General features: G+C 38.8%; 1 protein-coding gene across 2 annotated transcripts in view; it reads left to right on the forward strand.

Moving 5' to 3' along the window:
* Positions 1 to 11,797, forward strand: part of LOC116488650 (protein transport protein Sec24D-like) — a 53,925-nt gene that overhangs the window by 39,436 nt on the left and 2,692 nt on the right. For both annotated transcript variants that reach the window (XM_032186363.1, XM_032186364.1), the window contains 11 exons: positions 1,120 to 1,311; positions 1,940 to 2,033; positions 4,104 to 4,220; positions 4,694 to 4,864; positions 5,674 to 5,770; positions 6,383 to 6,528; positions 8,002 to 8,140; positions 8,553 to 8,671; positions 9,943 to 10,122; positions 10,704 to 10,895; positions 11,447 to 11,536. In XM_032186363.1, coding sequence (XP_032042254.1) covers positions 1,120 to 1,311; positions 1,940 to 2,033; positions 4,104 to 4,220; positions 4,694 to 4,864; positions 5,674 to 5,770; positions 6,383 to 6,528; positions 8,002 to 8,140; positions 8,553 to 8,671; positions 9,943 to 10,122; positions 10,704 to 10,895; positions 11,447 to 11,536 — 1,537 coding nt within the window. The remainder of the gene's footprint in view (positions 1 to 1,119; positions 1,312 to 1,939; positions 2,034 to 4,103; positions 4,221 to 4,693; positions 4,865 to 5,673; positions 5,771 to 6,382; positions 6,529 to 8,001; positions 8,141 to 8,552; positions 8,672 to 9,942; positions 10,123 to 10,703; positions 10,896 to 11,446; positions 11,537 to 11,797) is intronic.

Below are 11,797 nucleotides of genomic sequence, written 5' to 3' on the forward strand. Positions count from 1 at the left end.
CTCCCTGTTAATCACGTTACTTAGAAAATAGTAGTGTCTGATTGCTAGGAGTGATTAGAGACTTGCATTCAGAAAGGATGCATCTATGTGAGTTAGAGGATCTCAGAGAGATTATTTAAAATGCTTCTTTACAGAATGTGTTCATATAGAGTATTGGTTTGTTTTAAATCAAAAGTAGCTCCTTTCTCATCCAGCGGTTTCCACAAAACAGGAATGGTGGCTTAGCATTCTTTATTGACATGCGTGTTAAAGATCGTAGACGTGAAAAATCGTTTCCCTCCCAAGCTCAAGGTTTTAAGTGAAGCTTGTAAAACCAAGAGAATGTGCTATTTTAGAAGTAATTAAGACTGATTTTTGGAATTTGACTTAATAAACTTAGGGCTGCAAACCTGGTCTCACTAGTTTTATTAATGATGCTGCTACTAATGACACACTAGCTAGTGCTTAGGGGAGTTACCTCCTGCAAAAGAGCTCCTGAGCTCACTGCTCACAGTGTTCTTGCAGGTGAGGTGTAGCTCGCAGCAGCAGTTTGTGAGCTTTAGCTGGCCTGGGAACACAGCAGGAATAACAAAAAATTTCTACAGTACACTTCCTGTATGATGCACAGTTATGAGGGATCCAAGACCTTTTGCTGCTTAAAAGCAGTCCTGCCAAAGCAGAAGATTGGTGACTTTCAGGCTTCAGTGCCTCAGACATTATTGAAGCCTAGTAACTGCTCTCTCAAGGCACTGATCATTAGTGTCACTGAATTACAGTGTATTCTAAATAAAGCTGATTTTCTGATTGTAAAGGATTGTCCTGTTACCTCTTTTCCATGTTTTGAAGATATAGTCTATTCTTTATCTTACATTCTCTAGCCTGCTTGAATGGGATGCACAGTTGATAGGGTTGACTTTAAGATATATATTAAAAAATAAAATTACAACAGTTGATTTAATCAGGTTGTTTTAATTTGACTGGAGGCAAAGACTGGGACAATTACATCTGTTTGGTTGTTTGCTTTGTTGCTCCCAGTACAGATAATGATCTGAAAGCAGCCCCGCATTTCAAAGTAATGCTCTTATTGCAAGGCCAGAGTTTCAGAATTTTAACCACTTTTTTTTTTTGTTTTTCTCACAGAGAAGAGCAAGAAGAATCCTCAGCAATTCGAGTTGGTTTTGTCACTTATAACAAGGTCCTCCACTTCTTTAATGTAAAAAGCAACTTAGCTCAGCCTCAGATGATGGTGGTCTCGGATGTTGGAGAAGTTTTTGTTCCTTTGCTGGATGGTTTCCTTGTTGACTTTCAGGAATCACGATCTGTTGTTAACAAGTAAAGTACAACAATTCCATATCTGAATAAGAGCTGAATGCTTAGAATAGACATTTTCCCCTTTAGTCAGGTGTGTTACAGGGTTTTGGAGGATGCGTGGATTTGCTGAAATGCTTTACAAGTCAGCAGATGCACCAAGTCCTGCATTTCCACATTTGAGGAGAAACAAAAGTGGTAGCAGCAACTTGCAGTGCTGAATTTGAAAGCCTGTTTAGACGAGCTGTGAGCCAGGCATCTTCAGCTCTGCTTTGTCTGAAGTGGGAGGGCAAGTTGTGGCTTTGTGCCATGTTGAATGTTTTTCCTGGTTTTCCTTCTATATATGTGATGTATGCCTAGGTATGATCTAAAGACTATTAAGTCTTTATCCATACCTGAACTCCTTTATTTTTAGCTATTTTTGATTTAATGCATGTTCCTTTATGTTACCAGCTTTGAAATAATGCATTTCAATAGAATTCTAAAATTCATGTTTAATTTTATTCCGGCTGGAATCCTAAGAAATCAAAATTTTTAAGTATAAACTTGCATGGAAAAGAAATTCCTCTATGAAGACTTGGTATGTCACATTTTTGGGGATTATCCCAAATATACTAACCAGTTGAGACACTGAACCTTTCTTCTTTCATAGTTTGTTGGACCAGATTCCAGAGATGTTTGCAGACACTAATGAGAGTGAGACCATCTTTGCTCCTGTTATCCAGGCTGGCATGGAGGCACTAAAGGTTACAATGTTCCTCTCTGTCAAAGTAGTTCTTTAATTAGAACAAGGCATGATAACCTATAGCTTGCTAAAGACCAGTGCCAAATCCTTCTACAAATCATAATGGGAAATTAGAAAAAAAAAATAAAAAATCACTGATTGTTTCCAGCACTGATGTCCCATTATTGTAACAGCACCTTTGAATTCCTTTTGTTTAGAAAGAACTGACAAGTGTAACATCTATTTCCAGATTCTCCTTATTGAGGGAAACCAGTCATAGAATCACTTAAGTTGGAAAAGACCAGTTTGGTTTCTTATTCAGCATTTAAGAGATAAGGTGTTTAGTCACTACAGTATAATTAATATAACTAATAGATAACTCGGGATGTTTGTACAGACTTCTAGATGCATCTAAGTAACTTGCTGTATGTCAGGGATATCCCTTGAAATGCTGGCATTTCTGTGGAGCGTTGCCAATTAAAAGAATGACACAGATTGATTTATCTGTGATCTCAAACTGAGTAGATATATTGAGCCAAAATTGTACAGCATCTCTCAAATCCCATTTCTTAAATATGTAACTGATACTTGTTTTCTTCTTACTCGTAGTAGAATGTATGTGTGCAAAATATTTATACATTTGGTTACCACTTCTATCAAAATGTTCTTTCCCAGTATTTGACTTCTACAAAACAAACTTAACACCCATAAATATAAATTTCCTTTTGATGTTGTTCCTATAAAAACACTTCTCAAATAAACTTCTTATTTAACTAGTATTTTAAAGTTATAAGTTGCAAGGATGCTCCCTGGGAATCATTAATACGCGTATACATGTGTTCAAGAAAATAACTAATCTGAGAAGAATAAAATATATTCTTCTTTGAGATTCATAAATCTTTAGAAATTGTATATGCATCTTGGACACATTGTCAAAAGCAGTGTTAGTAATTCTTGATGTGTATGGCGGTAACTCAATCTTGCGTTCTTTAGAGACTACTTTTAAGAGTAACTGAAATTGGCATTCATGATTAAAGGTAACCGTGCTATTACAGGTGAGATTCAGCTCTGTTAAAAGTAAGATACTGTCTTTGATTGCATTTCTGCCATAGTTAGCAAATTCCTAGTTTTCCCAGAAGAATGCCATGGCTTATTTTGAAATGTGGAGTATCTTGTGGATATATTAAGATCTGGAGGGGAAAGAGTACCAAAGCCCATTTGTGTCAGTACTCTCAGGTATTACATTTTTAAACTAGATGTGTGGTTAAGCCTGGAGCAGGAAAAGGGTAAATGCCTCCTTCCTTCCTTTCACCTTCACCCAACTTCTTCAGTGCTTAAGGATTTAGAATTCTGAAGACTAACCAGTTTTCATTCCTATTAACTGTCTCAATATCAAGTGAAAAACTGGATTTTGTAAATTTTGGTGGAAGAGCTTGTTAGCAGTACAAAGATGCTTGTGGTATGGCTATTCCCTTCTTTGGAATTGAAGGGTTTTTGTCAGCAGTTTGCCGTCCCAGTTTGCAAATCCTATGGCCTCATTAGAGTTCTAGATAACAATTGAAAACTTGAGTAAAAGCAGCTTTTACTTTATTTCTTAGTGACAAGAGTTAATCACAAGTTTTGATGCTCTACATTTTAGTGTAGTTTAAATGTGGAATCTAGTCCAGGAATGTAATTGTTGTTCTTCTCTAAAAATACAGTGGATAACAGTGCACCCAAACTGAAGAAGCAGTATTTTTTTAACCTTTTATCCTTGTTGCTTGCTGCATAATGCTTGTATCTAACTAAAATGTCTCTAGGAGAGGTACTTCTAGTTTTGCCCACCAAGATTTTAGTGTCCCATGTAGGAATTACTGTACCGGTGCATCGTCCAAAGGATCTGTGTTAGACTGAGTTATTTACTGACACAAAATTCCCAGTTTGTTTTGGGATTTCACTTCCATCAAGTGTAAAGACTAAATGAATGGTTTGGCTCTGAAGAACTTTTGCAGAAGGTTTGCACTGTTCTTAGAGATACCACAGCATATGAATGAAAATTAGGCTTGTATATCTGAGTAATAGAATAAATGTCAATATGGTGTCTTTGCAACAGGCTGCAGAATGTGCTGGAAAATTGTTTATCTTCCATTCTTCATTGCCAACTGCGGAAGCACCAGGGAAGCTGAGAAACAGAGATGACAAAAAACTACTCAATACAGATAAAGAAAAGGTATTTTCTACTTGGAGTTCACAGGAGACTGCTATTACACTAAATTCCTCTAGTAGAGCCTTGGTCTTTTTCACTTCTTTTCTTTTACAAAGAATTGTTGTTTAAATATATAATACTCCCATGTTACACTGTGCCCTGATGATTTAGGTATAAACATATAGGGATTGGCCCTACGAGAACTATGAGGCTAAAGTATGGGCCAGGCAGCAACACCCATCAGTAAAGGAAATCAACCAGCTGCAAATAATTCCACCTTCCAAGAGCCTTTGCTACCTGCAAGGTGTGATTTAGTTCTACAAGAACAGACTGAGTTTTCAATGCATATATGTGGTGATAGAATGTATGAGCAGGGGCAACATCATTACAATCAAATCCATGTCTCGTTTTTATTTTTCGTTCTGGTATTTGGATTGTGATTGTCTACCAACAGTATCTAATGTTATCACATTTGTATTTTTTTTAATTCTGTGCAGACACTCTTCCAGCCTCAAGTAAATTATTATGAGACTTTAGCCAGAGATTGTGTGGCTAACGGCTGCTGCGTGAATTTGTTCCTCTTCCCAAATCAGTACGTGGACATAGCCTCCCTGGGTCTTGTCACAATGTACACTGGAGGAACATTGTACAAGTACAACAATTTCCAGGTAAGTGATGCGAGTTTCCTACCAATCAGATAGTAACACCTGGGGACTGGTTGCTTTTATTTCAAAGCATGCTTTGACAGCGTAAATGTAGAGCAACTCTAGAAAAATTATTTATAGACCCCAGGGGATAAAATTCAAAATGTAGAAACAGCAGATCAGGCGCAAATAAATATATTGAGACTGTAATTTTACTTCTGCATAAGTTGGTTGGTATCTTAAAATTAAACCTGCTTACCTACATATGGTGACATCTGAGCAGGGTAGTTAACTACTCCTGCATTTACAGTTCAAAATGCTTATGATAAAGACACTACTCCCCCCCCCCCCCCCCCCCCCCCCCCCAAAAAAAAAAAAAAAAGCCAAAGAAATTGTATACAACACTTGTTTAAAATTTCATGTGGATTTTCATGTGGAATAGGGGATTCTCTCCGTGTCATCAGCTGATCTGCAAAACCAGTTTTTGCTAAGTGAACAAAACTAATTATTAAAGCTGTACCACAAAATCCCATCTAGCCTGTCAAGGGTAGGTGCAAGGATGGATGTTACTGGAAACAGGTTTGATTGAAAGGAATCCTGCTTGACCAAGCTTAGAGATGAATTAACGGTGGATACTTGCACATCTTTGTTTCTGTTAATAAAACAGCAACTGGCATTTCTTGCCATTTTTAAGAGAAGAGATGTTACTTGTGAAAAGATTTGATGGGGGGTGAGGGCAGGGGCAGAGTTCACAGCAGGCTGAGGGAGTGCTGGATTTCTGCTGGTTTGCTGCCACCCCTTGGTGAACTGCAACTTGTGCTTTACACTTTCAGCTCAGTTCTGATAGCCCCCAGTTCCTCACCGACCTCAGGAAGGACGTAGAAAAAAAGACTGGCTTTGATGCAATAATGAGGGTTCGGACAAGTACAGGTAACAGTACCGTTGGGAATGAAAATAAATATGAATGCATGTGAGAATATATAACTGTAAATAACACAGTGCTGAAGTGCTCTACAGATCACTTGTAACATCAAGCTTCCTGTTTTAACTTCATTATGTACCTTTTGAACAGTATAGACTGGTAAAATGAGTGTGCCCTTACTGTATATACCTGCAAATACGATTAAGGTTTCTGATCACTATGCATGCATCCTGAAATGCAAATAAGTTGTACAAAAGAGGGTGTTGTTGCTGGACACTTGCATATTCTTTCGTTATTTCAAATTAAATAAATGTTCTTACTTCTCAACCAATCATTCTTGCCTCAAATGCAAGTATTTGAGAAATACAGACACACAAAACAGCCAGGTGAACAGTGCAAAAGGTTCTGGGTGTCTCTGAGCCATAGCACCTCTTCATGGCCCATCAGAACAGTGAACAGCTTGTCCTCACAGAAGGTGTTGACTGAGGTTGCACACGCATGAGGGGAAATGGTTCACATTTTAGTAAGCAAAATTGAATGACCAAAAAAGAAGTCACAAAATAATGTCACTTGTGATTTTTAAATAAAATAATATATTTTTTGTTTTAATCTGGCTACAGGCTTCAGGGCTACTGACTTCTTTGGTGCCATTTACATGAACAACACCACAGATGTAGAAATGGCAGCAGTTGACTGTGACAAGGCAGTGACAGTAGAGTTCAAACATGATGACAAACTGAATGAAGACAGTGGCGCTTTAATTCAGGTAAAAAAAAACAAAACAACTTAATGACATACCATGTCTTGAAATTGAGAGTAAGAACTACTGCAGCCATAATAATAAAAAAGACGTTATGCCGAGGCACTGAGGGGAGGAAGGTACAGCTTGCACAGACTCTGATGTCATAGTACCACTAATAAGGTAAGCCAAAGATTGCGAACTTGCAATGCCATAACTTGCTGTTCCGAAACTCAAGAGGTCTGTGCTTCCCTTCTTATTCTGCAATAGGGCATGCCTCAGTAATAGTTCCTGGAAATGCAGATTAGGCAATAATTAAAACTGGCATTTCTCTGCTTACTTGCCAACACTTGTGATATGCCTGTGCCTAAGAAAAGATGTGCCCCAACCATCAGCAGATAATGCAACATTGCCATTTACTGTTCTAGGTATTTTGTCATGACATTTTTCTTTTATTAACAGCAGAAAATGTTACAGCTTGCAAGGTTTTGAACTTACTTAAGCTATGGAATTATCTGAGCGTTCATTTCTGCTCTGCTTAGCTTTTATCTTGCCCCTATAAATACCCTTCATAGGCTAGCAATTAATCCTTGCACAAAAACAGTACTGTGGAACATCCATTTTGGTATGTCTGCCATCACTTCATGAAGCAGTGCTGCAGCATTGACAGGAAAAGTGCGTGCCATGTAGATGTTGTGTTTACCTGGCTTCCCTGTGACAGAGACATGCAGCAGATCCAGTGCATGCCTGACTGCAGTCAACTGCAGTTGGTATTTGCCTTGCAGACTTCAGTTTGTAGCTGTAGATGATGATGAGATTCTTTTTTGATTGCGGTGCTAGGAAATGAGCGTGTGCCAGCAAAATGTTAGTAGTCAGGAAAGCCTGAGCTCAGTTCCTTTACTTTTCATACTTGGAAAAGGGTTTCCCGAAATGCTAACGATACATTAAAGCAGAATTGGCATCATAAGCAAATTCTTAAATAATCCCTCCAATTTTAATATATAAGTCAGTGGAAGGGATGAGATACAGGGGTGGGGTTAGAAGGACTTCATGTCACTTCATAAGCAATTTATTCATGTAAGAAGACCCCCTTCACTTTTCAAGATCACTAAGTTTTTGTGTTGCTGTTGCTGATAACGTGCTTTACAAATTTTCAATCAGTGGTCTCTTGTTTTCAGATGATACCATCAGTATGTAGCAAATGAGAGAGTAATAATCCTTTCAATCAGTCATGTATTTGTATACTTTTATGACACACATACTTTTAAGGCTAATAATTTTTATAATGCATTTACATGTCTAATCTACTTCCACAAAATGTACAGGTATGGTGTTTTTCTAGTTAGTTAATGCTGAAGCGGCACTACTAGGCTGGGCTGTCCTTGGGAGTAATTACATGCCTTTGATGCACAAAGTGGTGGCTCTTACACAATGGACACTTTGAGGACTGACTTTTTGTTTTAAACTTAAAATGAATGGTAATTGGCTTATCTGTTGCAGTGTGCTGTCCTTTACACATCAATAAGTGGACAAAGAAGACTGCGCATACACAATATTGGTTTAAACTGTAGCTCCCAGTTAGCTGATGTCTACAAGACTTGCGAGACTGACGCACTTATCAACTTCTTTGCTAAGTCAGGTAAAGTTATAGCAGATTGGTTTTGTTTCGTTTTTGCTTTCTCTAGGGGTGGAAGAAGAGGAAGGTAGGAGAGATGAAGTGATTGCCTAGTGGGAAATTGTGTTTTGTAACTTGCTGTTCCAAGCCTCAGCAACTTGCAACTCTGTTACAAAGTAGAAAAGAGAACTAGATTATGTATTCAGATATACATGCCATAAAAATAATTCTGGGGAAGGTAGCTAGAAACAGGTAATGCACGAAAGTGTATAGGCCTTTCTTTGTGAAGATTAATAGGCATCCTCTAAAATGATACAGGAAAGACTGAAAAGGGACTCACAAAGGTAAGTTTTACTATATTAAAAACTAGCAAAATGTGGATACTCTAAAAGCGTGTCTGTTATTAACATACTCTTTTGTTCTTCTGTATTTGTAGCTTTTAAAGCTATTCTAAGCCAACCCCTGAAGACAGTCAGAGAGATCCTGGTCAATCAGACAGCTCACATGCTGGCGTGTTACCGCAAGAACTGTGCCAGCCCATCAGCAGTAAGCCAGGTGAGGATGCCCCTGCCTAAGTTAGGCTATTGCAGCAGAGGAACAACCACCCCTGCAATGTCAGCAGTGCCAGAAAGGGAAACTGCAGGACATACTTCTCCTTTTTTCATCTTCTTTCAAGTCTAATTAATGGCAGGTTTGATTCAATGGTAGCAATTGCAGCATATGGAGGCTGTTCTGGGACAAATGGCAGTGCCAGTGAGGAAGCTGATTACCATGCTCATACCAGACAGATGAGACAGCTGGTTTTCTTCCTGCTGAAATCATATGCTAGTTCACAACAAAAGTTTTTATTTTTCTTCTTACACTGTTAAAAAAAAAAAAAAAGGCATTTTGATTTTTGACAATTAAGACTGTTGTCAAAGTTGAAAATAGCATTGTAACTCAGTAAACAATCTGAATTTATGTGTAGCGCTCTCAAAGACTGCTGGAGGGATAAATACCCGATGTCCAGATGGGACCATACTCCTAGGGAAAAAAATCCACAGTGATTAAAATACAATTCAACAACTCCCCCCCCCCCCCCTTGTTTTTTTTTTTTAACTGTTACCAAACAGTAGTAAGAAGCTCTGTAAACATGGTTACTTTTATTCCATGCTAGTTGAAAATTCTTTCAAATGTAGTAATCATCAGTTCCCTCTTTATATATATATAGAGAGAGAGTACTGGGGGGGAAGTTTACTGAATAAGGTGCTTTCAAATTATTTCAGCAACTGTTTCTGGAAAAAAAAGTACTTTCCCAGTTCAAAAAAAGATCCAAAGTTGGATGGACTAAACTGCAATCCTATAAACCTTTAAACCTGAATTTTTCTTACAACTCCCAAGATATCACCACATATTTTCCAGCTTTTGAGGCACTTCAAAAGATTGCTGCAAGAGGTGGCATTTTTCCTACTTTTCTGAATAACGATTGGCTATTTTCTATATAAATGCTGAAGTTAATAGCGAGGCTGCAGCACTCCCACCAATCTTGGAGGCATTCCATTTAGAGGTTATTATTTTCCTTTGGTCTTCTCTAAGCTGTATTTTCCAATTAGGCTTTTACATACCATGTAATGTGCTTCTAAGAATCCCAAGTCTGGGCAATAAATCACTTAGTCTCAGTGAAGACCAAATGTTAGAGACAATACCTGTGAGATATCTAGACCTATATTTCCCCTCCTATTTTTTTAAATCAAAGAAAAGAATTAAGCAGTTGTATGTTTGAAAGCCCAGCTGTTGTTCCCCAGCACATGAGATACACTAAACAACACATCTTCCCTGCCCCTCAGCTCATCCTTCCAGACGCGATGAAGGTGCTGCCAGTGTACATGAACTGCCTGCTCAAGAGCTGTGTGCTTGTTAGCAGACCAGAAATTCCAACTGATGAGAGAGCTTACCATCAGCAGCTGGTCATGGCCATGGGAGTGGCTGACACCCAGCTCTTCTTCTACCCCCAGCTTCTGCCAATTGTAAGTGTGCTGCCTGCACATCTGTTCATTTTCAGTGACATGGCTTTCAGTGTGCTGTGATGTTTTACATTGTACAGATGCAGATTTTCTTTGTGCTAGGCAAGTGTTATATGACCAAGCTGGACTGTATTTGTACAGTGATGTAGTTGCTAGCTGATAAAAATAGCTGAACTAATTTAAGGAGGGAGGGCAGAAACTCTAGTTTAAAGTAAATGGGTAAGCAGCTTGACAGCAGCATCTTACTTTTAGTAAGATGTCTTACTAAGATGTCTTAATGCTGTCTTACTTTTAGTAAGATGCTGTACTTTTAACAAGATTTTTGCCCAGGCTTAAGGAAAGGTGCCTTCTTTATTAAAGCTCACCACTGGTATGCAAGCATCTTTATACTGTGGGGAAGTCTTCCTTAGCATGCAATGTGTAAACTGACAAAAGTGTGACTGCTCTCTCTCTATATTCCTGTCATCTGGAAAGGAACCACTAAGGCGTGATAAACTTTTTATCTTTACTTTTTCTTAGTGTCTAGTTGGAGCATCAGTTACCTTAAAATCACCAGGTTTGCAACTCTGAATTTTGTCCCACAGCACAGCCTAGATCTGAAGAGTGACGCTTTCCCAGCTGCTGTCCGCTGCTCTGAGGAACGTCTCTCAGAAGGAGGTGCCTTCATTCTGGCCAATGGTCTGAGCATGTTCCTGTGGCTGGGGGTCAGCACACCCCCAGAGCTCATCCAGGGGCTTTTCAATGTGCCATCCTTTGCACACATCAGCACAGAAGCTGTGAGTATATGAAGAGTGGTTTAGTCAAATTTTTGACTAAACCAAAAGACTGGTTTAGTCAAGTTTTTCAGACTTTATGATTTATGCTACTCAGAGACCAGTGACAGGGATTTTCAGCATTCATCATTCAGCTAAAAGCAGAAACAGGTGACCAGCAGAAGGTATTAAGACACCAAAAGCAATACAAAAAACTGTAGTAAGCTTTTACCCTTTGAGTAATTACAAAAGAGAAGCTTTCAAAGTATCTTAAACTTTCACTATGACAGATACTAAAATCCTATTGAATATGTATTGCTCAGGCAGGAACAAAGCACTTGGTAATAGCCAAAGTGTCTCCTGATAATGAATTTTAACACTGCGATTACTTCAAACTGAAAAATGCGTTATAGACAGATGAATTACTCTACAAGGTTTTGTGGAAGAGGTGGCACTTCCCAGTTTAGAATGAAATGCACAGTAAGTCACATCATAAATATCAGCAACTGGTCTTGTATGAATTTGTAAGAGATGCAACTGGAATATAACAACCTGCACTGCTTCACTTCTAACAGACATTACTGCCTGACCTGGACAATCCATACTCTAAGAAGGTTAAGTCAATAATGGAGCACATCCAGAGCCAAAAGCCCTACACCATGAAGGTAAGACTTGTCTGCCTCAACTGGTTCCTCACAGCTGCTGAACAGAACAGGACAAGCTTTGACGAAACTTCTCTGTAGCTGTACAAGGCTTTACATACCAGGAATGGCCCTGTACGCCAGGGAGTTCCAGCATGCCTTCTAGGGCCAAGTACCTCAAATGTACCTAGTTCTCCATCCAAGGCAATTTTCAGAGATAGGCAGTCTGAAGGTCACCGTTTTCACTGTGCAAACCTTACTTTGCACTAGCTGTTGGCTGCATGC

This window comes from Aythya fuligula, chromosome 4, assembly GCF_009819795.1.
Source record: "Aythya fuligula isolate bAytFul2 chromosome 4, bAytFul2.pri, whole genome shotgun sequence".
In the NCBI taxonomy this organism is placed as follows: Eukaryota; Metazoa; Chordata; class Aves; order Anseriformes; family Anatidae; genus Aythya; species Aythya fuligula.